Source organism: Tenrec ecaudatus, chromosome 5 (assembly GCF_050624435.1).
Source record: "Tenrec ecaudatus isolate mTenEca1 chromosome 5, mTenEca1.hap1, whole genome shotgun sequence".
In the NCBI taxonomy this organism is placed as follows: domain Eukaryota; kingdom Metazoa; phylum Chordata; class Mammalia; order Afrosoricida; family Tenrecidae; genus Tenrec; species Tenrec ecaudatus.
Window position 1 is genome coordinate 135,428,217 of NC_134534.1, and position 27,681 is coordinate 135,455,897.

The 27,681-nt window shown below is 41.7% G+C and overlaps 1 protein-coding gene across 2 annotated transcripts; it reads right to left on the reverse strand.

Annotated features, from left to right (window-relative positions):
• Positions 1-6,560: 6,560 nt before the first annotated feature.
• Positions 6,561-18,949, reverse strand: KBTBD8 (kelch repeat and BTB domain containing 8). 2 transcript variants are annotated; one of them, XM_075549911.1, is made up of 4 exons: positions 18,839-18,949; positions 18,059-18,269; positions 12,832-13,946; positions 6,561-9,954 (listed from the first exon to the last, which is right to left on the reverse strand). In XM_075549911.1, the coding sequence occupies exons 1-4, from the start codon at positions 18,852-18,854 to the stop codon at positions 9,491-9,493; spliced, it is 1,806 nt and encodes a 601-aa protein (XP_075406026.1). In that variant the 5' UTR covers positions 18,855-18,949; the 3' UTR covers positions 6,561-9,490. The 2 variants fall into 2 exon arrangements, with proteins under 2 accessions (XP_075406026.1, XP_075406025.1); XM_075549910.1 differs by lacking the exon at positions 18,839-18,949 and having other exon boundaries at positions 12,832-18,202.
• Positions 18,950-27,681: the final 8,732 nt, after the last annotated feature.

A 27,681-nucleotide genomic window follows, 5' to 3' on the forward strand; every position in this document is an offset into this window, starting at 1 on the left:
TGTAACAAAACAATACAAGACATGACAAAACTATTTGTATTCTAAAGGAAACAATCTATTGAGCGGAATGGGGAAAGGGTGTTGACCGGAGTCTGTAAGACAAAACGTACAAGGAACTGTACAGAAGCACTCTAATAATATTGTTTCCCAGGGGGGTACGAGCTAATAACTCTGATCATTATAGTATAACTACGACTAGGTATATACTGAAATTGACTAAGTAAATGGACAGGTGTTTGGAGCCAAATTTCTACTGTTGGATTGAAAAATTATAGATGAGGAAAGGAGGCTACAACAATCCACATATAATCTCAAGTTTAGCTTAATATGATAAAGGTGGTTACATATAGCAATATGTACACATATATGTATGATTATATAAAATTAATAAAAATATATGCTCATGTGTACATGTAAGGGGCCTTCAAAAGGTTTGTGGAAATATGAAGTTAAATGACAAAGTAATTTCTAAGGATTTTTTGACATTCCCCTGCCACCACCACCCCCCCCCCCGCCGACCGTCTACACATGTGCGAAAGTAAGAGTAAGGTTACTAACAACGAAGTGTGTAGTTCAAACCTACCAGCCACTCCATAGTGGTGGGGGGCAGGGTGAGGCTATCTGCTTTTATAAAGATTTACAGCCTTAGAAACCTTATATAGGGTTGCAATAACACGAATCAACTCTAGTGGCGGTGGATTTGGCTTTGGGGATAAGCAAATAAACTCTGTTGAAGTTGGTGATAGATAGATAGATAGATAGATAAGATAGATAGATAGATAGATAGATAGATAGATAGACAGAGAGAGAGAGAGACAGAGAAAAAGAGAACACATATCTAAATAACCCTGGTAATGTAGTGGGTTACATCTTGAGTTGTTAACCCAAGGTCAGCAGTTCAAAAACACTAGCCATTCTGTGGCAAAAAGACTAAGCTTCCTACTCCTGTAAACAGGTTTAGTCTTGGAAACGCACATGGACAGTTCTACCCTGTATTATAGGGTTGCTACAATAAGAAAATTATCAAAATACAAAGTCCCAAGACAGTTTTGAGGGAGTATGTGTTCACAAAGATAATGTTCTACATCCTGCTTTGGTCAGTAGTGAGTGGGGTCTTAACAGCTCATGAACCACCTCTGGTCTCTCTGTATGGAAGAAAGATGATGAAAATAGGAGACATACAGAAACAATGAGTCCAGTGCACTGATGGACCACACAAACATCATCCTCCAGGATGGTAGGACCAGAAGAACTAGTTGGTACCTGGCTACCAATGCTCACTACTCTGAAAAGATCTCACTAGAAGGTTCTAGAGAAAATAGGAGACAAATATGGCAGAAAATCCCAAATAATAAGAGACCAAGCTTATTGGTCTTATCGGCTAGAGACTGGTGGGACCAAGGATGGCCTTAGTCATCCTTCAGGTTTGGAACTGAACTCAGCCCCATATTAGAATCATCAAGCATTTAAGATTAAAAGGGCATGGCAAAGCAGAGAGAAGAAATGAAGACAGATGGACACAGGACACATAGGGAGGAAGTGGGATAAAAATGTGAATGGAAATGGACCGTTGGATGTAAAACTGATGATCTGCCCTGTAATCTTCACCTAATTCAAAATAAAAATCACTTAAAGCTACAAAGGCCTTGAGGAAAGCATGAATGGGAGCCATGTGCAGAGAATGGTTGTGGTAGAAGCGGCCCCTGCCCCCCCCCTTCCACTTAGGAGAAAGAGCAGGGAATGTGGGGGCAGAGCATTACTAGAGTTCACAGGGGGGCCTGCACGATGGTCTCTACCTGCTCAAGAGATCGTGAGGAACGGTCAAAGGGCCCAGAGGAATAAAAGGTATGGCAGGCTGAAGAGGACACTTCCTACAACTCGTGGAGAATCCATGAGAAGCGCTTCACGTTAAAGAGCAGGTCCGGCCCTGTGGGTCCAACAGCAACGCTTCCCTGCTCAGGCGCAGGTGCAGAAACGCCTCACAGCGGAGACCATTTCGGGCGGAGTTCTGTTCGACAAACCAGGCAGGAAATTTGAGGAAATGTAAAGACGTAATTTCGAAAGGCAATAGAATTTAAGTTGGGTAGGGTCAGAAAGGAATCTTTATATCATAGAATATATGATAGAGAATATCTAAAATACATATTTGTCCTTTATATCTCTGAGAGTAATTAAGGGTTTGTTTTTTTAAAAAAACTTTTTTCCTATTAAGATCACGTTACCTCTTCAAAATTACCTGGATTGAAAAGTAATCGAGTGGGGACAAGGGAAAAACAACCAAGTCCCTAGAGAGAGTACAAATAGCGCTGCTCTCACCTGCTTATCTGAGGTGTGTCCACCCAGCAGTGCCTTAGAAAAGGCTGGCGATCTACATCCCGGAAGATCAGGCACGGAAAACCTATGGGGGCAGTTCTACTCTGGACCACATGAGGTCCTGGGCCAGAATCGGCTCAGCAGCACTCTCCTCCACCTTTCTCCCCACCCCATGCCCACTCCTGAGGATCCAAAAAATGCCCAGGTAAGGGCTGAAGATAGAAAAAGTAGTGGGGTCAATGGGTTGATGTCTCAGTGAGCAGTGAGATGAAAGAAACATTGGGGTTCTTAAGCAAGTGTTTAAAAAGAGATGGCAGCCAGTTGGAGGCTGTTTTATTGGTGGGTGGGTGGGTGGGTGGGTGGGTGGGTGGGTAGGTGTGTGTGTGTGTGTGTGTGTGTGTGTCTTTCAAAAGAAAAAGTACTTGTTGGGCTGATGGTTACCTGAGTCTTCCCTGATGGTCTTCCTTGGCAGTCATGAAATACCATATATACTCATGTATAAGCCCAATGTGCTGAAAAGCTGGGGTTTGGCTTATATATGGGACAGTGGTACCCCAGTGAGGACAGTGATGACCTCACACCAGCTGAAGCTCTGCATTGGGATACGGATGATGATGATGAGGAATCCAGTTTGGAAGGATTTTAACTCTTTACATTTTAGCTTGGTGGCTGATGGAGCTCAGGGAATAGTACTCTTAAGGTATCATTGTTGATACCTTGGTTTTGTTGAACCTATTTTCCACTTACTGTGCTGATTTACTAATGTTACATGACTTGTCCTTTTATTGTTTTTTATTTAAAATAAATATTTAAATACATTACCCCCCTGATGTCTCAATTTTTAGTAATTTTATTTTCATTTGTTTTGATGATTAAAACTCACCAATAGCTTCTGCATTTCCCACCCTAGGCTTCTACTCAAGTCAATCAGTTTTTCTGGTTTCCCAGGTAATAATTAGGTACCTCGGCTTATACTCGGGTCAGCTTATATTAGAGTATATACAGTATGTTATCCCTTCATAGATTGACTTTGTGGCTTATAATATAGCAATTGTTTACTTGTGACTAAAAAGCCTCACCGTCCAAACATGGGCTATAAAAGGTTACAAACAGCGGAAACCATTGCAAGTCGTAAACCAAATGCTCAACTTGTTAGGTTCTGGGATTTTTCTTTTCCACCACTTTGTAGACAACGTGGACAGTAAAAAATAACAAGAGGTACAATTCAGTATTACTAGCACCTGTAGAAATGCTACTTCTTCGTGTTTAATAGGGGAAATCCCTTCCAATTTCTAGCCAAGTTCCAAGTCAAAGGCTTTCATTTATCCTAGAAGCATTGAAATGAGGCAGAGCAAAATTCCAAGTTTCACTTCTCCAACTAGCAGGCTCTATTTGTAGCATGAAGACTTTGTCTTTGTTATCTACAGCAAAAGTACTGCTATAACAGAGCTGCCGCCAATGATGGCTTTACTTTCTGACAGGTGAGAGGGTCGCAAGCCCACCAGGTTAGCAGCTGAGTGGAAGGCTGCCTGCCTGTCCCGAGGTAGCTCCTTGTCTCTCCTGCCTGCCCTTTGGTGATCGTCATGTGACTTGGCATCTCTCTTCCCTCACTTGCTAACTTAATCTCTCATATCTTAAGAGACATTAAGAACCTGCTTACCCTGCCATTGTCTCACTAGCAGGACACAGGCAACCTATTTCCAGGTGAGATTATAACCACAGGCACAGAGATTAAGATTCGGATACATATTTTAGGGGTGCATAATTCAATTCAGAAAAGGGTGAGATCCTAGTTCATTTATATTTAACTTTCCAGTAAGATGCACAGGTAGACCAGGATAGACCAGAAAGGATTAACTAGAGTGCCAGCTCAGACTCATGGGTTTATGCCATACAATATGTTTAAACAGTTTTCTGAGATCAGTGATGGCGGCAGACAAAATGTGCTCAGTAATACACTTTTCCCCACCTCATTAGGGTGCCGGCAGGGTACAAGTCTAATGGAAGCAGTGACTTCCAAGGGACCTTACTCAGCCGGTTAAATTCAAGGTAGAGGTCAACTCGAGTTTTGATGATTGCTTTCTGGGGTCCCCAAGAGGTCACCTTGATACATTTTCTGAACAGACACAGGATGAGCATGAGGACGAACTAGGAAGAAGTTTTCAAAAGACTGCACACTGCCTTGGTGAGGCAGAGGTCCGCTGCGTTGCGGTGAGGCTCCTCTCTCCACCGTGGCACTGCCTCTGCTCATTCAAGGGCAGCAAGGGTCATCCTCCCAAACGGTCCCTGGGAAACCTCACCCCAAACCCCCTTCAGTCCTGTCTTGCCTTTAGATTTTTTTTGTTCCTTGAAGGCCATTGAAAGTGAACAAGACTCAGGGATTGGGAAGCTGCCCTTTGAGTTGGGGGTCAAAGAACACAGAATACAGGGCATGGTTAGAGGGTCTCACCACCTTCCTGTGTACACGGAAATAGGAGGTTAGCTCGAGGAACAGTAACTTCACATTCTGATGTTACTATTGAGCAAAACTGATTGATTTTGTAGCAATATTTACTAACCTCATAAATGTATAAATTTGTAGACAAATTCCAGAAAGTTTCTCCATTCACTGAGGGTGATTAGCTTTCCTTGGCTGGCTCATGGCTGGATCCATCTAAACACTGTTTTTATTATTTTGTGGGGGCAGCATTCCTGCAATGCTTCAATGATTTGGAAAGATGTCCACAAAATCTATTAGTAGTAACCTTAAAATTTTTACCATGGCACTAGAAAGTATCATTTTCTCTGACGACACCATAATGATACTAAGATATACAAGGAAGTATGAAAAAAATCGTGAAATCTTTCCATTTTGTATCAATTCCTATTTTCCACCAATTTCATGAAGCCACCATGTATCACTAGAACGTGTCTACAGCCACCCTCTAACAGACATGTACAACCAGGTGTGTTTAGAATAAACCAGTGCATGCATGGACGGCAATCCTCATAGCAGTATTTTTTTTAATTTACCTGAATACTTAAGTGTTAGAAGGTAGGTGGAATCCTGAAAAAAGGCCACAATTAAATACAGTATAAAGAGCATCTGCCATCTCGATTAGGTTGCTTGAACCTAGTTTGGCACACATTTAATGGAATCTTGGTTCATATCCCAGGTAAGCCTCTTCCCTAGTTAATGACCTTTTTGCAACTTGACTGCTCTTTGTGCTTCGCTTCTTATAAGAGATTGCAGTACTGCTGCTAGCTAGCACTGCTCAGCATGCTCTAAGGATTAACCCAAAAGCCACCCTTGCTCCTAGCGTGCACTAACAGTCTACTGTGTCAGGCATTGTTGTGAGGTGCAATAGTAACTGCATTTCTCGCCTTCATGAAGCTCATTCCAAAAGAGGAGCCACATAAAAATATGAAAAAAGATACATGGAGAGTAAAGTTGGTGGGGGAGGATGCTCTATTTTACATAAGACTCTGATAAGAGAACATCTTGATATTGATTTGAATAAAGGGAATTGCTAAGAGGCTGACTGACAGCAGGCATAGCAATAAGGTCCTGATTGGGGGGGGGTGGGGGGGGTGTTTCCTGGGGCTGCTGGGAAGAGTTAGGGGTGTGTAACTAGAGTGACTGGGGGATGGCAATATGGTCCAAGAGGTGGGGTTCATGGGGCAGATAATACAAGCAAAGGTTTTTGGTTCTTGTGCAAAGAGAAATGAGAAATTATTGACAGGATCTGATTTTTGCTGCTATCAGAATCATTCTGACCATTGTAAAGAAATAGAATAGATTATGGGTTGGGGGCATGTCAAGGCCGGTAGAACGAAGACAAGATTTATGGCAATTGGACAGTCTAGACAAGAAAGGATGGCTCAGACTAGACTAGCAGTGGTTGAAGTGGTAGGTGGCCAATATCTGAGATACTTTGAAGGTGGAGGCAACAGTGTTTGGACATGTTGTACAACACAAAACGTATTCCAATACATGTAACAAAAGAGTTACCAATACAAAAAAAGTTTGCTTTACAAATTAGAAAGGTTGGAGAGTATTAGTATAAAGCCACATTAACTAGTTTATAATTCTGTGTCAGAGAACAAACAGAAGAACATCTCAATTCATTCCACCTTGAGGGATTTCGGGATCTATCACATTTTAATTTGGCAAACCTCATCAGTCAGAAACTATTTACAACAATGCAAGTTTTCAATCAGAAAAGGTTTTATTATAAGAAACAATGACATAAGGTAAAAATGTCAACCAAAAAATTGTGCAATTATGGCAAAAATGTATAAAATATCTACATATTTGCCCCCATAGGACTACAGTACTTAACTACATACCTGAGCACTGAACATTGAATGCCATTTAAAACTGCTTTACACTGGGTAGCTGATCCCCCACTGATCGCATCCAAAGAGTCTCATGCACCAATGAAATACGCTTGATGCTGGAGCATCAATTTTGTAAGATTAACACGCAACAAAGATGGAAAATAAAGAATACAATTTCTACTTTCCTGTAATGTAGTTAATACCAAGTCCAGGTTTCAACATGTAAAAATATATATAGGAAAGTGCTATATCCATTCTTCAAAAGACAAAAGAAAGCTAGAGACTGGCTGGCATGTGTGAGGCTTAATCCTGCAGTACCCATTGTGCCTTCTATCAATGTTCTCATCAGATTATGCAAATGTACCTTAAATATCTAAACACAAACCCACGCACTATTCATTTTCCTCTTCTGAAATGATTTAGAGAGGGGCAAAATGTCCCAACTATTTAAACAAATTAGTCTTCATACAAAATTCAGTATATATTCTAGTCCCATATAGCAAATCCTACACCTGGGCTTCGACACACTACACTTCGATCCTTCCCTCAGTAGAAACTGCTACAATAAAAGGCTCAACTGTTGTGCAGATCACCACAAGAAATCTCCTGCAGAATCAATCCATCCGTCTGTTGTACCCCTCTATAAATGCTAACTCAGTGTTGTTTTCAAGTACCGTAATACATTTCCAAAATAAATACAGAAGATTGTCAAAAAGCGGCAGGAAATCCCATATTCAACGAGGCTTTCAAAATCAATCACATGATTGATTTTCAACATCAATCACATGAACACCTCTTGAACGAGTAGGGTATTTTTGTTTTTTTTCCCTCCTTCCCTCAGCAACACTGTAAAGAATGCTTAAAAAGAAACTCAAGAAAAATAGCTCTAAAACAGCGTGGATATAAAATCAGAAGGCTAAGATAAAGACAAAATGGGGAGGGGGGTAAAAATTACTAATTGATAAAAGTTTATAAAGCCATCATAGACAGTCTCAAGCCAGTAAGACAAAACTCACAGATCTATGACTAGATTTTAAATTTTAATTCAAGAGATGATATCCACTTTAGATTCAACTGCAGAAAACATCCCCTACTTGTAGAGAGGTGTGTCTATGACAAGCAGTTGGGAAATTTTCTGAAAAATGAGGTATGTGATGCAAAGAGGCAATGTTTTAAATCGTGTTTCACAGTGTCACATTACAATCCATGCAAGATTTGTAAATTCAAACCATACTGGTTTTCTTCCAAGAGAATAAAAATTTTCATTATCTTTCAATCCCATTTTCCCATGAATCTTTAAAGCCCCCTTATATACCTTATCAATTCCTCTTAAACTTTGGGGGGGGGGGTTGCTACCGATCCAAATTATCTGCGCGAACAAAACAAACTCACTGCCATCCATTTAGAACTGCCCTTGTCAGTTTCTGAGACTAACCTTTATGGCCCATCTTTCTCCTTTGGTGTGGCTGGTGGTTTCGAACCACAAACCTTTCGGATTGCAGTCCAAGTAACCAATACACCACACACCAAGGCTCCGCACCAATATCTGCTTTAGGTTTTACAAATGAGTTGAATTTGTCCTTCACGTTAATATTCCTAGCTGGTAACTAGAAATTTTTCAGTTAAATATGCAAAATTATTTGGAGCCTATAATGTTATGGTTCTATTCACATACATTTTTCCTTTTCAATCATCTTCAGATAGAACAATGGCAAAATACCCATCACTGTTAAATGCAAAATAAAAACAAAAATGGTTTTAACTGTCATGTATAATATATTAGTAATTAAATTAGACCACTGCAGGAATCCATTTCCAAAAAATAGAATTTTAAAACCGAGGGTGAAACTTCACATTATGTTCTGTATGGGGGAAGAATAAGGTATCTTTTACAGGTAGAGGATGGAAACGTAGACCAGGCAACCAAATGGCCCATGTTAGTGCAAACTGAGCATCATTTCTCACGACTCTAAGACTGAGTACAGGCAGACCAATGACTTGACTACTTGACCACAAAACTAGAAAGTCTTGTGAAATAATAAGAGTTCTGTTCAGCAAGCCCCATGACCATGAAACTACCACCCAACTTCAAAGAAAATTGCCGGCTCAGACAATTGAAAATCAATCTAGCTATACCTATGAAGTAACTTACACTAGCACCAGCCATCTGTGAATTTGAGCCCTTGGAGGGGGTTTAAAGAAAAAAATTAAAAGAGGGACAGTGTTAGTTAGCACTTGAAAAAGTCATTGACAGAAAACTGTTAACTACCTACATCAGCATAACTTAAAAATTACATGAGATATGTGTCAATCGGATTCCTAACTTTCTGAAATTGCTTTGTTTTTTCCTTCAATTTGCTCGAATACCACTACACACTTCAATCTTAGGACACTTAAAAAAAGGTACACAGAGAATGAGGATTATAGTTCGTGCTCCTTTGTTGGAGAGGTCACAGCTAAAGCCAAGTCCCAGTGATATTGCCTTGTATTACTTACCCGTATTTAGAATTAGAAGTCAGGTAAAACCAGTCGTGGTGTCTCTACCTGATAATACCCTAGCTGCTCTTTCAGGACGGGAGACTCAGTGTATCACAAAATTCTAAGATGATAGGATTACTTTTAAACCAGAAAAAAAAAGCTGATAATTGCACTTTGTTACCTTTGCCTTACTGAAATGAAAACATCACAACAAGGATAACAACAAACCCCACCCTACACTGTAAGCTTGAAGAGCACCCATTGCCACATACAAAACTCTTCTCTCAGCTCTCTTAAATACTGACTGCATCTTGTATCGCTCTTAAGACAAGTTTCATCGTGTATAAGGTGCCAGCAAGTTCGCCAAGGCCTGCTACAATTAAAGTACCTTTTGAAGACATTGAGGATAGAGTTTAGCAACAGCACATTCAAAATGCCGGCCAAGGTCCCACAGCCGATCTGGGGTCTCATACACTTCCACCCACTCGTCCGTGACATCATCATACAGGTAAAGGGTATTTTTTCTGCTGGTTCTGAAGACATGTTCTTCCACAGTCACTTGCGTAGCTCTAACAAACAGGTGGAGTTTCTTTTGGAAGAGTACCAGTTTAAAGTATGGATTTATAGACTGGTTGCATGGAATATCCTTCTTGCGAGTCCATTTGTTTAGTTCAATATCATAGACCTCTACAGTAAACACACGCTGGTGATTTCCACAGGTCCCAGCTATGTAGTAGATAGAGTTCTTATATATAGCTGCTAAGCCCTGGATTCTAGGCACAGTCATGGGAGTTAAAAAACCCCAGTAGTCTTTCTGTGGTTCATAGAAGAGGAAAAATTCTCCTAAAGGAAGAAAAAGAAAACACGAATACATACATTTTTCATGTTTGTTGTTGAGTTGCAAATTGTCATTCCAATCACTGAAAAACTAAAAACCGTATCTAAGTATTTCATTTTTCAATTATTTCTTTCATAATCACTAGTAATACACTAAAATGAGATCACAAAATACCTTAAACCATTTTCAATCCATGGCATGAAATATGTGTAACATATTTCATCGTCCATTTGAACTGATATTTATACTGGGAAGAGGTAAGGAGTTACTTTGGAGTGATGGCATAACATTCATATATAACCAATTTAAAAACAGAAAAGGAATAAATCTTTGCTTCACTGTACTGCAGTCACCATTCAAGGAACTAAACATGCATAATATAATCAAGCACGGTGAAAATATTAGCTTTCACAAAATACCGTATATACTTGTGTATAAGCCAAGTTTTTCAGCACCTTTTTTTATCGTTTTATTAGGCGCTCATATAACTCTTATCACAATCCATACATATTATCAATTGTATAAAGCACATTTGTACGTTCATCGCCCTCATCATTCTCAAAACATTTGCTCTCAAGACCCTTGCATCAGGGCATTTTTCCCCTCCCTCATGAACACTTGATAATTTATAAATTATTATTTTGTCATATCTTGCCCTGTCTAAGGTCTCCCTTCACCCACTTTCTGTTGTCCATCCCCCAGGAAGGAAGTCACATGTAGATCCTTGTAATTGGTTCCCCCTTTCCAACTTACCCTCCTTCTACCCTCCCAATATCACCCCTCTCACCACTGGTCCTGAAGGGATCATCTGTCCTGGATTCTCTGTGTTTCCAGTTCCTATCTGTATTAGTGTACATCCTCTGGTCTAGCCAACTTCCAAGGTAGTATTGGGATCATGATAATGGGGGATGGGGCGGACGGGGAATAAAGCATTTAGGAACTAGAGGAAAGTTGTATTTTTCATCATTGCTACATCACACCCTGAATGGCTCATCTCCTCCCTGAGACACCCTTTTGAAAGGGGATGCTCAGTGGCCTACAAATGGGCTTCTTTGGGTCTCCACTCTGCACTACCCCCTTCATTCACTATGGTAAGATTTTTTTGTTCTGATGATGCCTGATACCTGATCCCAACGACATCTCATGATCACAGAGGCTGGTGTGCTTCTTCCAGTGTGGGCTTTGTTGCTTCTGAGCTAGATGGCCACTTGTTTACCTTCATGCCTTTAAGACCTCAGACACTATATCTTTTAATAGCCGGGCATCATCAGCTTTCTTCACCACATTTGCTTATGCACCCATTTGTCTTCAGGGATCGTATCATGAAGGTGAGCACACATGATATGATTTCTTGTTCTTTGATGCCTGAAAACTGATCCCTTTGGCACCTCGTGTTCAGCACATTTTTAATGAAGTTTTTGTGGTAAAACTGTGCCTCGACTGACATTCGGGTCAGCTTATACTCAGGTATATACGGTACTTCCCACCTAGTCATTCTGATTCTCCATTTATAATCTTAGCCAGAGAACAGGTCTTTAATAGTCGTTTAGGGTTTTACTTTAAAAAAAAAAAAAAGGCTGAGTCCATTCAGTAGTCCTTCTTACCTTATAGAGAGAAAAAAGTACCACCTCAAAGTTTTCATTGAGAAAATTCCAAATCATGTTTTATGGAAAGCAATGGGAAAACAGAATAAAATCTTAAGATTCTAATTTGAAACTCTTTGTAGTGAAGTTTCATAACCTTTGTGATCATAAGGCTTATACAAAATGCCTTGGCAAGTAAATGGCATAGATTTAATGCTCGGTTCTTTTTCCTCTTTTAAACTAATTCAGCAAGTTTCATAAGGAAAGCAGTTGCTAAAACATCTCTTGATTAGATGTCATTGAAGAGCAAAAATGGTCATGCATCGCCCGTGCCTGCACATTTAATGTCTTTAATAAGTTCTCCAGAATTTAATAAATGCTGAACCAATTATTAAAGAATGGAGTGTTTTCAAAAATACTTATTCCACATGTTATCAAAATATGGTCAATTCAGAAATAACTTACATGATTTTTTAGTTACTTTAAAATACCTGCCTTCCCAAAGCCCAACTGGAGACAATTGGACATCCCCTTACAGAGGGTCACAAGGAAGAGACAGCCAGTCAGGGTGCAGTACAACACTGACAAAACGTAAGACTTTCCTCTAGTTCCTTAATGTTTCCTCTCCCCACCCCACCCCCCACCCCCACTAACAAGACCCCAATTCTACCTTACAAATCCTCCTAGACCAGAGCGTGTACACTGGTACATATAAGAGTTCACAACACAGGGAATCCAGGACAGACAGATAAACCCCTCAGGACCAATACTGAGAGTATCAATACAGGGAGGGGAAGGGGAAGGTGGGGGGGAACCAATCATAATGATCGACGTACAACCTTCTCCCAGGGAATGGACTACAGAAAAGTGGGTAGAGGGAGACATCAGTCAGTGTAAAACACGAAAAAATATTAATTTATAAATTATCAAGGGTTCATGAGGGAGGGGGGAAGGAGGGTAAAATTAGCTGACACAAATGTTTTGAAAACGATGATGGCAACATTATGTACAAATGTGCTTGACACAATGGATGGATGGATTGTGATAAGCTGTATGAGCCCCCAATAAAATGATTTTTAAAAATACAAATAAAATAAAATACCTGCCTCATTTAACTCAAATCTTATCAATTCTTCATAGGTCCTTTAAAGAACAGAAACTGTTTCAGCAAAGTTTTTAAAGAAATAAGGCATAGTCCTCCTTCAGCAGGAGGAAATACCTGCGTTAGGATAACAAAGTAAGCCACAGGGGTGGGTCAGGGCACCCTTCCCTGGAGAAGGAAATCCCTCAGGCACCTACCCTGTAACACATAGATCTTCTCTTTGTACTCCACGGCATTGTGAAACTCCATTGCGACAGGCATTGCGCAAACGGTCCTCCAACAGTTCTCTCTGCTGTCGTAGCACTCCACCGATTTCAGGGAGTTTCGCCCATCGCCTTCATACACACGGCCTCCAATTGCGTACATTTTACCACTGCAGTACACCAGCTTGCAGCCGATTCTGGCCCGCAGCAAGGGCGGCTTGGGCAGCCATCGATTGGCAGCATGATCATACATCCAGAAGTCATTTTCTGCCTTGTGGTCAATGGAGACCTCGCTGCTGCTGGGCCTGTACCCTCCTGCAATGTAAATGTCATTATCTGGGGACACAAGAATACCCACTTCTCTCAGGTCATTTGGTGGCTTGCATAGTTTAAATACTCTTCCTGTGGCGATATCGAGACAAGGCACTGTTTGCTTCTTTCCTGAGTGTTTGTGGGCAGCGTCAAAACATATGATCATTTCAGAAGCAGTCATCCCAAGCCTCTGGGTACAGCCATTGGTTTTGAACGGTTCCTTTCCAACACAGCTTTTGGCGATTGCCTGTGCAAACTGAGGCGGAATGCTCTCTTTAAAGGTGTTTTCCATCAGAGGAAACCGTATGCATTTGGCAAAAATTTCAGGAAGGTGCACTTCTCTTTCATTCTGTTCATATTCAAACCACCTTATAATACTTTCATACACATGCTCCTCTCGGTCTACATTTAAGTCATCGCTATCTAGGATGCTTATGAGTTGGTCTTTTGTCAAATAAAGAAACTCTTGTTCCTCGGTGACACACAAGAACTTCTTCCGAATGTATTCCTTTGATCGATCTCCAAGTTCTTGATGACCATAATGATCAGCGAAGATAAAGACTCCAATACAGTTTTGTGGCTCCAAATGACTGATCATGTACTTAGCACACTGGTCTTGGATGGAAGCAATCTGGAAGATACTAGCTGCAGTGAACAAGGCTTGAACATTGGCCTCGGTCAGAACAACTCTGGAGGTGTAAGCATAGTTCAAAACTGAACCCATCGATTCAGGTTCAACACCAACTATCCGAACTTCTTTCTGGGTACTTTCTGTAAGGCCGCTAGTGAACATGGATCTGAGGAGGAGAGAGTAGTTAGTGGTCTCTGTGTGCGAAAAATACAACTGACTGTGGTAAAATTTATTTAAAAGTATGAAGTTACCACACAGAAAACCTTTTGAAACTGAATAAAATTTCCTAAACATGTGACATGATCTTCTGAAGAAGTATAAAAATTGCTCATGGAAAGATTTAGCCTGGCTTATCTCAAAAATCTTACAAGCAGCGCCAGTTCCCTTTGTGCACATATTCCCAGACTTCTTTTCCCTAGGCATCCTATCCAATCTTCTCTCAAATGTCTTCTCCCTGCTGTGGCATCAATTACAACTCACACTGGTTGTGCAGGACAGAAGAGAACTGCCCGTGTGGCTTTCCGAAACTGTACCTCTTTACAGGAGCTGAGGAGCCTCCGCTTTCTCGCACAGCATGGCTGTGGTTTGGCACTGGGGACCGGGTGGATCACAGTCTAACATGTAGCGGCTACACCACTAGGGTTCCTCAAATTGTCTTAGGGATGCAAAATCGCACATTGTCATGGCAGTCACAAGACTGAAGAATACTTACTGGATGGCAAAAGATGCCCTGGTGGCATAGCAGTTAGATCTACTGCCAGAAAAGAGGGAGCTCCAGAAACCCACAGGGACGGCTCCTTCCCTGTCCGCCAGGGTTGCTGTCAGTCAACATCGACTTGATGGCAGTGAGCGTAGTTTGTTTCCTTTTCATTGGACAGCAATGTGACACAGAGAGGCTGTCTACTAACACATTTTATGCCGCATGACGATTTATCAGTCTTTCTGTTCCCCAAATATAGTTTTAAACAGTTTTACCTTAGAAAACCAAGATTGTCTCAAAACTGCATTTCTACTTACTCTCTTTTAAAGCAATTCTTTTGAATGATTTCTTAATCATTAGAAACATGTAAGTAACTATCAGCCTTGCGCATTGCAAAAACCTTTGTTAAAATGAGAAACATTCCCCAAAGTTATCAAATTTTATATATATATCTGAAAGAAAGAGAAAGATTATGGTTGAGTTAATATGATGCCTTTGGAATAAGTGTAAGCTATCTGAGTCTTTGGAATTAATAGTTTTTAAAAGCTAAAAATTCCACCTTTGGGACCAATTTTCTCTAAATTAAAGTTTCAATACAGTTATGAAATTCTCTTGCTAAAACATTAAAGCAGTCAAAAGCCTCATTCTTTATAAAATATTAATACTTATAAATGACATTTATTATAATACTGTATTTATTCCAATAAATATTATATTGTTTCATATAATGTTTCTTTTTAAATTAAATCTAAAAATCAAATCAAAAGCAATTTTAAGCCTTTTGTGGAAAGGGCTGTGTAATTATCTTTGTTTTTAAGGTCCAGGACATTCCGCAAATGTTTGTGGAGTATACTAACCTCATATTAGTGATAAAGTTGGTTATTCAGATCTAGGTCCCTCTCATTTTATTTGTTCAGTTATGTTATCAATCAGAATTAACCCTATAACGCCGAGCATGACATTTTCCTAACATTTAATTAAAACGTTTCTGGTACTGAAATTATAAATTATAAATGTGACAATGTTATTACATTTTTTAAAATAGTGCAAATTTTATATATTTTGGTTGTTATATATATTGATAACTATGAAAGTAAAGAATAAAAACAAACAAAAAAATTTTTCCTGAACTTAAAAATACAGGCATTATAAGATTAAGTAGATAGTAATGTTCTGTTTTTTATGTAAAGACCAATATCCCTAGATAGGAAGATTTCCAGTCACTTTTTAAGTTTCCATCAAGCACACGGAATTAATTTTAAAATACAGTATGAGAAATACTGACGGTTCATAGGGTGCAAGGATTCGGCTTGCTGCCTGAATTAACCATCGTCGAGTCCTAGTTTTACCTCTAGGATGTAAATCTCAAGTTTAATATCACTCACATTTTTGCTTACTAAAATCTGCATGTTCCTAGGTATAAGCTGGCGTTTAGTTCAGGTCCTGAAAGGCTCAGTTACACAGCTACCAATTAAAAAGAAAAATAAAGTCCTTCATTAGGCAGTGATTAACTCCCAAGGGAGAATATCCCTTTATCATGAGAACTGCCATTGACATGAGAGGAGTCAGATGCAAGAGCAGTCTAACACTCATGCATTCTCAGATAGGTGATTTCTTTTTCTTCTAATAGATTATGTATGCAAACTCTATAGAAGGGGAAACACTTCCTCAGAGAAAATTCTGGGCAGCAGCCAGGTGACAATAATCATACAAACGTTAATTCTAACAAGGCGCTGGGCTCCCAAAAGAGCCAGTGAGACTTCTAGCTATTCTAATTTAAACACCAGTGATGCAAGACTTTGAAATGATTAAGTAAGGATTTCTAAGTCCCCCAAAGAAACAGCCCAGTGTCAACACATTTATTTTACAGAAAGACCTCCGGCAGACACTAACAACCTAATCCTAAATTTCTTGTCAAATGTCATCATTGGAATTCACATACCTTATTCTCAGAAACGTTTCTCAGACAGTTCTTAATCTTCTTGGAACTTAAAAAAAAATATTATATGGTGGCATGCTTCTTTTAAAGCAATTTTCAAAGTCACTGAAACTAACTTGGACATTTAAATAATTCATAGTATAAAATCCCATTTTCAAGTTAAATTCTCATTTCTTCTCCCTGTCCCCCACTGTTCAAATTTAGCATATATTTTAAAAAACAAGGAAAGGCAACTTTAGAAAAAGGATACGCTCTGCCCCATCTTGTTCCTTCATCTTACGCTGACCAAGTACCTTGGCCCTGGAACCAAATCCTGCCTTTGTCACTTCCTACTTTGAGACGTTCCCTGTGTAAAAGGAGGGTCCCAACTGGGCAGAGGTAGGCTTATAAAAAGATTTTATTGGACAATACATGAAAAGCAAGTGTGACACATATTTAAACAATAAATGATCTAGTCATACCTAATGGATAAAAGGAAGAAGTGAAATATCATCAGTGGTTTCCATTATCTGTCCAAATATGCCTTCAATGTATGTGCATTTCATGTTTTTCCTTTCCAGCTCCTGTCGAGTGATGGTTAATACTTAATAAGCCAATGACCCACCCTAGGCAAAGCTGCATGGTTACATCACAAGCATCAGCTTGAAGTGACTACATTTGAACCAGTATTCTGAAAAAGACGAACAAGAAACCAGTGTCTGGAACACTGCACTTCTGTGTGCCCTACAAAGGTAAGCACCTTCAAAGGGAAGGGAAGAAGCACATTTAGCGTGTTTAGGAAAACAGCTTTCCTCTCCTTCGTGTGCCCTTTCCTTTTCAGTATGAAAAGACTTAAAAACATGAGCCCTTGTAACAGAAGAAGACTGCCTTTAGAGAGTGTGACATATTTTTCAAACCCAACTTTTAAATGTTCACTTTCTAAAGTTTTATGACTTGCAAATATCAGCATAAATGAATATAACTCAGCTAAAAATACTTCTGATCATCTTGGAAATAATCACTAATCAGGGACTTAGGTACATAAAAATGCTATTTCACTCGTCCTTATTTCATTGCTTTTACCACAATTACATTCAAAACAATCTCTTGCTTGGCAATTCCGTTTTAAAGGGACAGACTTACATGCTGAGGATGGTTAAAGGGTTGCATGCACTAGGAGTACATATCCTGAACCTTTTACAATTCCCCATCAAAATTCTCCAAATAAAGCTTTCAGTGGTGGAACCGTCTGCCCTGTCCAATATGGCAGCCACCAGCTACATGCAGTTGCTGAGCGCTTGTGTGGCTAGTGGGCCTGAAGAACTGCATTTTTAATTTTAGGTCATTTAAATTTAAATAGTCACATGTGGCTAGTGACTGCCACACCGGGCGGCACAATGCCTGATTCATCGGGTCATTTACTTAAAACAAACCGATCCACAAGCGTGGACTCACTAAAAGACCATGCGCTTCAGTGACGGCGAAATTCTTTTAAGTCCCCAAACAAGGGCTGGGTTGAAAAGGTGGGAATCAGGAAACAAAACAGCTATCGTTTCGTTACCGCTTCCGCGTCACCCTCAACTGGGGAACACTGGGTGGGGGGCGGGGGGAGAGGGCTCGGTGCGATTTTCGGTACAAGTTTCTATCCCCATCATCCTACCTGAAGTAGGGGCTGATGGCAGCAAGCACGTTTCGATGGCAAGAAAATGTTTTCCCGTGATCCACTTCCACCACAATGTCTGTCAACTGCGCCTCGTCGTACATTGCTTTGAGTTGCTTCAGAATACTGCAAGCGTGGAAGGGGTCCATGGCCTCGCTGGCGGCGTCTGCGGATGGAATCCCATTCGGCGTGGGGGAGGACTTGCTTAAATCTGGGGAGAGAGAACCCGCACAACCAGCCCCGAGTTCCGAGCCCGTTTAACGGCGACGCGGGGTGGTGGTGGTTTGTTGGTCGGCTCGGCTGCTCCCCCTCCCCCCCTCCCCACAGAAAACGTTTCGGTCTACGGCCGCCACCTCGTTGGAGGACGCGGCGGGATCGGACGGACACGGGGAGGGCGGAAGGCCAGCCTGCCCCCTCGGAGCCCGGCGGGCGCGCTGCCCCGCGGAAGGACCGTGCGGGCAGGACGGGCGAGGGGTCCGCGCCGACCCCGGCCAAGCCGAGCCCGCAGCGGGGCCGAGACGGCGACTGCGGTGCCCCCTCAAGCGCCTCGCGAACGGATGGCAACAGCCACGGGTACAGACCCCCGTCCCTGCCCCGCCGGACCGCCCGACCGCCCGACCGCCGGCCGCCCTCCTCCCGCGCCCCCCAGCCCGCCGCCGCCGCCTCCCCTCAGGCGGACCGGCTCCTCGTCGCCACCACCTCGGGCAGCGCAGGGTCGGGCTCTCCACCCACATCCCTCCAGGCACCCTCGAACACTTGCGGGGCTTCCAGCCGACCTACCTGCCGACGCAGCCATTTCTCCGCGGGGGCCGGCTTCCAGCTATTTAAAGAGGAAATGTCATTTCGCTTCCCTCGCTCCCGGATCCCTGCTCGCCGAAGCTCTCTCCGTAGCCAATGACACGGGCCGTACGTCCGGCCCCGCCCCGGGCTCGGATTTCAGCGCGCCCATTGGCCGGGGCGTGCGGCAATGCGCGATGGGAAATGTAGTTTTACTGCCTCCGCTTCCGCGTGGTCCGGCGTTGGCGGGGGGCCCCAGCTGAGAGTGCCTATTGGCTGGCTGGCAAGCGGGCGGCGGGGCAGCCGGTGCCCCGGAGTCTCCCGGTGCCTGCCGGGGAAGGGAGTCCTCGGACGAGGGAGCTGTCATTCTCCAGGGCTGGAGGAGGGAAAGCTTGAAGGGCAAATTTCCCCATCTTAAGCTCCGGTCCTGCACCTCGGCTCACCTTTTTTCTTTTTTAACCTTGTATTTTGTTCGCTAAACCTCCTGTCAGTGACTAGCTTTTGATATGAGAGTGGGCTCTGGCCATGAAACCAGAAAAAAAAAAAAGGGGAAATGGAGAAAAGGTCTGTTATTCAAATATGCAAAAGATATCCGACACCGGCTCAGGAAGCCAGCTCAGATGAGTCACCTGCGAAACCCAGTGAAATGCCCAAGAACTTCAGTTTCCGCAGATGTTTTTGATCTAATAATAAGGCGCGGGGTGTGTGTGTCCCGAGAAGTCTTTAATCGACTGCACCGGCTGCTGAGTCCCACGTGTGCCTTGCTTTTCTTCCGCACAGAGAGAACACCTGTTCGCGTGTAAGAGCACATGAGGGTTACAAAGGGAGTCTAGATGCCTTCCCCTTTGCTCCCGAGAAATGCAGGCTTTAGATACAAAGTGGTCTGGGATTCCTTTGAAGAAATATTGTTGAATGCCCTGAGCTGGAGCCAGTGGCCATTATTTATTGCATCTAAGGCCTTAGATAAGAGCCTTCAACTCTTGAGCGTGTAGATGCCTCCTCTAACAGGAGAATAACTTCACAAGAGTGGTATATTCCTCAGGTCGGGGTTTACAGACCTCAATAGGCACTTACAGCTCCTCTCTTTGAAGACCATTACACAGCCCTGCGCTGCTGAAATGGGTTTAACTTTTGTTAGTGACGTCCAATTTCCATTTTTTATGTTATTCATGTAAATGGTGGCGTTCTCATTCACATTAAGAAAATAAAAGTGGCATCAATCCATACGGTTTCCAAAATTAGCAAATAAAAATACAGGCCATGCACGATTTGGGACATATTTAAACTACTGTTGACATGAAATGCAAATTTAATTGGGAATTTTGTATTGGGAGATCTCATCAAACCTGTTAAAATAAGAACTATTTTTTGTTTTTGTCTCAAAGCTATTGAACTATTTATGGTTATTTATAAAATTTGAGCCTGGAAACAATATTTTCCATTTAATTCTCAATAAATAGGCTTTGAGATAATGTTTAGTTAATTAGAGGAAAGTTTTCTGTTTCTCTGACTCACAGTGATGTCTTAATGGGAGAAACACGAAGAACAAACTCCAGTAAAAACAGAGGGAATAAAATAATTATAACTACAGAGGTGTCATCTATGTACCTAGACTCCATTCTACTAGGAAGATGGCATTACATGGGGAAAAATTTCATCATAATTATAAATGCATTTTTTTAAAATGGGGAGAATGTAAAATTTAGCAAATTGTCACACAAATATTTGTTCTCAGTGATCCTTAGAATACAAAGGATGCTCTGTTACAGAGTTGATGGTAAATAGCCACAGCTAAAGCTTTGTTTCCAAATAGCTATAATTTGACATTTAACCAGACACTGCTAAGCACCTGCTGCCAATCTGGAAAGGCAGCAGCAAAAATAAATTTATTTTCATCTTAATGGATTAGATGCTATACTGTTATCCAAAACATTTTTTCGAATATTTATAGTTTAATGCAAAATCCAGGAAGGATAAAAACTGAAAAACCAGAATATTTGAAGGAGTTAAATTAATTTAAAGTAGGTAATTAGCGTTATTAACATTTATTTCTTAGTAACCAATTACAAAGAGATTGCATAATAATGGTTGTTAGAGGGTTTTTTTTAAGCATTTACATTTAAAGTCTAGCAAAGATAAAAGCAGAAGTTTGGAAAATGAGAAAACTGACCTGCATTGCCTTGCTTTTTGCCTGCTTCCACTTTAAGAGAAGGACTTTTAGCGATTATCAGCTGTGCCCAGGCTACTGTCGATGATAACACCACACAACAGAAGAACGATGACGACTCTGATGAAGAAGGTGTAAAAGAAAATAGAACTTCACTTCGACAAAGAGATTCTGCAGTTATCCAATTTACCTCTCCAGCCCTGGTGGAGGCTGTGAAATTGACCAGAGCTATCTAAAATGAGAGTAGAGAAAGCACACCTGAAACTCTTAACTTTTAGCAAATGACACCCTTATATATTTATGCTTCTCAGGCAGCAGGCTCCCTTCTTGATTGCCTCACTGTGACATCGTTCCTTGCTGGAGACGGTGTTGCTCAAGCATTCAAATGTGGATTTATTGTCATTGTTGGCACTAGTTGTCCTTTTTTAACTTCTAAAGGCTTATATATTGTACACGACAGCTCTAACATTTGGTTTACTGATTCAGCATTAATGGACTTGGGTGCATTTTCCTTTCTTCTGAGGTGATGTGAAGGCTCAACATGGAAATAACTACATGATTGCATTAGGTGGATCCCTGAGTAGAAAGCCCCATCTTTCTTCCATGAATCATCTGATGCTTTTGAGCTGCTTACCTTGTGGATCACAGCCCAACATGTAGCCACTATGTCACACACAGTATTACAGCATTAGCTGTATTGTTTTATCTTTTGAGTATTTGGAATTTAACATAGATATTTGAGGGGAAGAGAATGTTAAGCTAATGGTGGGTATTCTTAATTGTTTAAAAATGTGTCCCTCCCGCCTGCATTCTGTACAGGGCATTATATATAGTATTAGCGTATGATTCTTGTTACTGTATCGATGGATGGATGCATGCATGCATGAATTGGCAACTATCACAAGAAAATAAACTGAATCAACTGAAACTGAAATACAGTAGGGCTTGGTTCCTGCAAGCCTCTGGGTACCTTTTTGCCCACTCACCAATACGTAGGTTTGTTTGTATGTGTGTTTCAGTTTAAAGATATTTTATTGGATATGTCTTAATTCATTATCATTGGACTCATAGCCAACAGCACTGAGGCCACGTGTTTTCTGCTTAGTTCTTAGGAATGCTAGGCAGCACTTCAACCCAATACTTGAGAGCCTTTTTAAGTAGTAAAATTGCCAACAAAAAGGGCAAAAACATGAAAAATGTGGAACTAAATTGATGAAGAAATGGACACTTGTTTTCAGCATGAATTCTAAAACAAAAAAGTGCAGAAGCAGCACCTTCATTTCAATTAGGAATATGTACAGCAGATGACTCAAGTTTTCATTTCTCTGTTTACATGTGTAAAATGAAAACATACTGTATTGATTGTGGAGTGAGAAACCTTTTTGAAGTTAAAGTACATTTGCAAATACATAATATGCAAGTAATGAGCATCAACTATACTACTTTAAAACTACATTTTGAAATCTTACAGTTGAGTTCATCATACTTATCACATCATATATAACACAGTATCATCTTTTGATCCACCAGTTTCATTCTGCGTTATGTCTTAACCTGTTTCCTCTTTCCTTTAGTCCTTATTCTCTAATCATATCCGCTGAATACAAAATCATACAGAACTTTAATAAACAGAGATATTAAAATGTGAAGTTACTGGTTCTGGACACATCCTCCATCTAGGTTCCCATGCTTCTGAAGACAGTGTTTCCATTTCTACCCCTTCTGCAAGGAGCTCGGCACTCTTTACATCTCACTGGTAGTTTGGGCATCTTGGAGGGACTCAAATCATGTTCTTTTTAAGTGTTCTTGGAGTTCTGAGAACAAAAACCGTCTATAGGGGTAAGATCAGGACTGCTAATAAGAGGTTTCCTCAACAGAGTCCTTGTACGGCAGCCCTTGCTACCCTTGAAGAAGCAGCAACTGCTGTGTGATGGAAATCAGCTCCTCATTGCAAATTTCTCTCACCGATGCAATGTTCAATGTTCTTAACGCTTCATAATGAGCTCTTGCAATTGTCCCGAGTTCTTCAAGAAAATCTATCAAAATTATCCTTTTGGGATCCCAAAAGAGATTCCACAAGTGTCTGAGTTGACCTCCCTGCCTTAAATTCATCAAAAACTTCCTGGCCTTCCCTCAAAATCCTGATCACCTGAAAACGGTTCTTCCTGTGGGGCAGCATTCCCATAAACATTTCCAAAACATCTTCAATGACTTGGAAAAGTAACTAATTGAGTTTTGTTAAAATTTTATTAATCCTAACCACAAAATTTCCCACTATGACACCAAAAGCATCATTTTTGAAGGCACTTAGTAACACTGAGACAATTATATTACTGAAAGAACTTGTCTAAAGTGATCCAGATCACAAAAATGTGCTTCAACATGTTTTCTTTGGAATAAACCACTGCATATATGAGCTGAAACCACTGAGTAAGTACTCAGTGAATAATACCTAGTAGTAGTTGCCTGAGAGTAAAGAGATAATTCAGCTTGATTTTCCAGAGAATTGTTATTGTCATTAGTAGTTGTCATCAAATCCATTCTGACTCACAGCCACTCCATGTGGGTAGAGTAGACCTGCTTCAGGCCTGTCTTCCGAGATGTCTCTGAGTGGATTGGAACCGCCAACCTTTCACTAGCAATCAGCCCAACGCTAACCTGTATGCACCACATCAGGATGCCTTTCCTGATCATTACTAGCATTCGATTTTCGCTCCTGCTGGCACATTAACTCCTCACAGCACTTTACAGATTAGTCACCGTTCAGCTCGTACAGAAACCTGAGATGCAGCCATCTCCCCAGCATTGCTCAACAACGCGGCTTAGGCTCATTGCCGGGGACCTCTAGGTTTGCTGAGGGTGAGAGGAGAGCAAAATCCACCCTCGCAGGTGCTCTGGATCCAGGAATTGTTGGGAGGTGCCATGGAGTCGGTTCCCATTAATAGAAACTATGTACAGTAAAACAAACACCATACAGTCCTGTGTCAGCCTCACGATTGTTCTGATGTTTGAGCCCATTGCCGCAGCCATTGGGTCAACCCAGCTTGTCAAAGACCTTTCTTTTTTTCACTACCCTTCTGCTTTACCAAACTTGATGTCCTTTCCCAGGGACCGGTCTCACCTCATAGCATCTCCGAAGTACATGAGATGAGGTTTCGCTCTCCTTGCTTCTAAGGAGCATTCTGGCTGTACTTCTTCCAATACAATATCTTTTGGAAGTCTATAGTACTTTATTTTTATCTAGGTATTTTTTTATCTAGGTATATGGAACCCTAAAGCCAGTATGTATATGGCAGTTAAAACAGTTCCATCGAGTTGATGCGGACTCATAGTGACCCTATAGGACAAGGTAGAACTTCCCCTGGGGTTTCTGAGACTGTAACTCTTTGTGGAATAGAAGACCCATCTTTCTCCCACACTCCAGCTGAGACAAGCTAAGTAATGCTGTGATAACAATAACCCCACACCCCCAGAAGCTCGTATCACCAAAATACTATTTCTCACTCATATCCAGCAGGAGCTCTGCTCGGCTTACTCTCTGGGAGACCTAGGCTGAGAAAGCAACCATTGTCACAATGCTCTCGGACACCATGCCAGAAGGAGAGCAAGCAGGCAGCAAGAGATGCCTGGGTTCTTCAGGTTTCCACCAGGAGAGATATATATCCATTTCTTTCACGTATTGTGGGGTGAAGCAAGTCAGTCGCCACTCCCAACTGCAAGTAGAGTGATAAGCTGAATTCCACTGGTCTAAGGAGGAAAACCAGGAGGAAATCCTTCTCAGAAGACAGGCACATCTATTAGGAGTGTGGTAGACATCCTTATGTCACAGGGATAAACAAAGCCCAGTCTCTATTTAAGGTAACCTTGCAATTAGGGTAAGTAAGCAGCCTGTGGCATATCCACAAATAGCTTTAAAAGAAGCCAGCAGGTGCTATGGTCGGTTTACTCCAGTTATGAACAAGAACCAAGCATCTATTGCAGGGGGTTCTCCACCGAGAGGATTTTGCTCCCCTAAAGGATTCCCAGCACTGAGTCAAGATAGTTTTGAATTCCTGTACAGTGCAAAATGAACTCTAGTGCAAATTGAAAAGCTGGCCGTTCAACCCCACTAGCCACTTCAAAGGAGAAAGATGTGGCAGTCTGCTTCCATGAAGACTGCATTCTTGGAAAGTCTACTCTGCCCTTTAGGGATGCTACGAGTCAAAAGGAACTCAATGGGTTGCCTCTGTGGGTGGGACAAAGGGTAATGCACTTGAGTGCCAGCACTTGAGCGAAGCCAAAGGCACCTCGGAAGAAACATCTGGCGGTTTGCTTCTGCAAGCACAGCCACTGAGCATGCCGTGGATTCACATTTCTCTGATACGTGGCGGTCCCTCCCATGAGTCAGAATCAAGTTGATTCAAGAGCAGCTGATGTTCTAGAGGCATTGTTTTGCTGTCCTAATAATCGGGAGTGGAGAGTTGGCATTGCACCTGGCATCTCATGGGTAGGCCAAATAAGATGGTTGGTTTCTATTTAAACTGTACCTAAATTTAAATTTATATTTAAATTGTGTTTTCCAGAAGGCTTTGAAATTCAAATGTAGAACATTATTCTTCGAAAGGCAGCACCACAAATATTTTTACCAACTTGCTTAATCAAAGTTTCATCCCAATAGAGAAAAGCATGACATGACATAATTAGGCCAAAATTAGACCACAGACAAGCTTTACATGAGTGTTATTATGAGCCCTTTTCTAGGAACAGTCTATCAAAATAGAGCAGTCAGGAGACGGCTGACTATGAACCCCTGATGAAAAGCGTGTCAGAGCTCAGGGGTCCTAATTGAGGGAGGGAGGGAGCCAAGCTTTATTGAACACGGAATGAAGGGCAAGGAAGGAGCATTTGTGACACTGGAATACTGGGAGCTGGAAGAATGAGGAAATGTCAACCCTCTAGAACTTGTACAAGAATTTGAGGCTTTGCTTCCTAGTCTACGCCTCAAGTTGGTGGCTTGCAGAATAGCTCGAGGAAATTAGACATGATCCCTAGAAAAGACTGTGGGTCAGGAACCTGGGCACCGAGGCGCCCGGGGCTGTGATGCTCAGTGTCAGCAGTTTAACCCCAGCCAACCCTGTGAGTGAAAGAGGGGGCTTTGTACTTCCCTAAAGATTTACAGTCGTGGCCGGTTCTACCCTGTCCCATAGAGTTAACATGAGTCAGAATTGACTTGATGACCATGAGTTTTTAACTGCGAATAAGAAGTCAAATGCTGACTCAACAGCTTGTTAACCCTGCTGGTGAAGGGGAGCTAATTTTTAAGAATACATACATACTAGAGTCTCTGAAGGGCTTAAGGAAGCTTCAAATATGTTGGGAATTTGTGGGATCAATAGATAGCTGATTTTTCCACTTGAGTTAGCTCAATTCCTCGGAGGGAGGGGCATGGTTTACAGGGCAAACATAATTCAAACACATTATTGGTTACTCGGGCTATGTTAGGTCTCTCTCTCCAGCCTAAATTCCAACCTCGGTCCTTGGCTTCGCGCGAGAAAGATTTCACGCCGGAGCTAGGCTCGTGATCCAAGTGAATTTAATGAGAGTTAAAAGAAGCTTCAGGTTTTACGCAGCACCCATAGGATTCCTTTGACCATGCGGCCTGGCAGAGACTGCCCCACGTCACTCAAGGATCTCTCTCCTCCAACGAAGATGACCAGACCAGCCCCTCCCCCTTCCCCCGTCCCTGCCTTTTCAAGGGTTCCAGGGGAGGCGTGGTGAACGACCCCACGTCGCTCCCATTGGCTGAATTGCAATCACCTGGCCCAGGTGGGCTGCTCCAGGTGTAACGCCCATCCGAGCCCACAGGCGGGAAAATCCATTCTTGTCCTATGCTGGCTCTCCTGGGCATGCGTAAATGGACTTCCCAATTCCCTAGGCTAAGCTGCCTAACAGCTACACAAGATCAAAGGAGCTTGCCTAAACCCAGCGGAGAATTCTTGGATTTACTAGGTTCCTACCTTCACAAGGGAAACTGAAGTGCTATGCAAATAATTCATTTAAAGTTGGGGCCTCCCACTTGGTAACTATCAGCCCTTTCTCACTTCTTACCCTCTAGGCTTTGTATAAGTAAGTGTTTTTATCCCAAGTGAACACAAATGCAAATCTGCTGAGTAAAGGGCGCTGGTGTCCGCGGATCACTTTTAAATGATTTGCTACAACTAGTAACAATGAAAGTGTCCGGGCACACAGGCACACCCACCGTGGAATAAAGTCATAAAGTCACAAGGAAAAGTAACCAAGCATTAAACTTTTGGTTGAAAAAGTGAAGCCTTTACTGAAACCCATTGTGCTCCTGCAGGTTTAACTAGTTCCAAATTTAAAAAGCAAAACCAAACCCAGGCAAACAAACAAAGGCATGGAATAAGAAACAAGCGGAAATGGAGCAAAGGGAAAATATAAACAGCTATGTCAGGTAGAAGAAAGGGGGACATTCAAATACCCAAACTGGCAGTGACAGTAAGATCCCACTATTTCTGTTTTTGTCCTGAAGGCAAATGTTGCGGAGCAAAAGTACTTGGAGTTGATGAAAGCGTTATTGAAATCCTTGTTTCCTGAATGCAAGTTGATGTTTCTGCTTTTCCACGAGTGTTTCCACACTGATGACGGATGAGTCCAGATTCAGTCACACAGGGTCACCTGG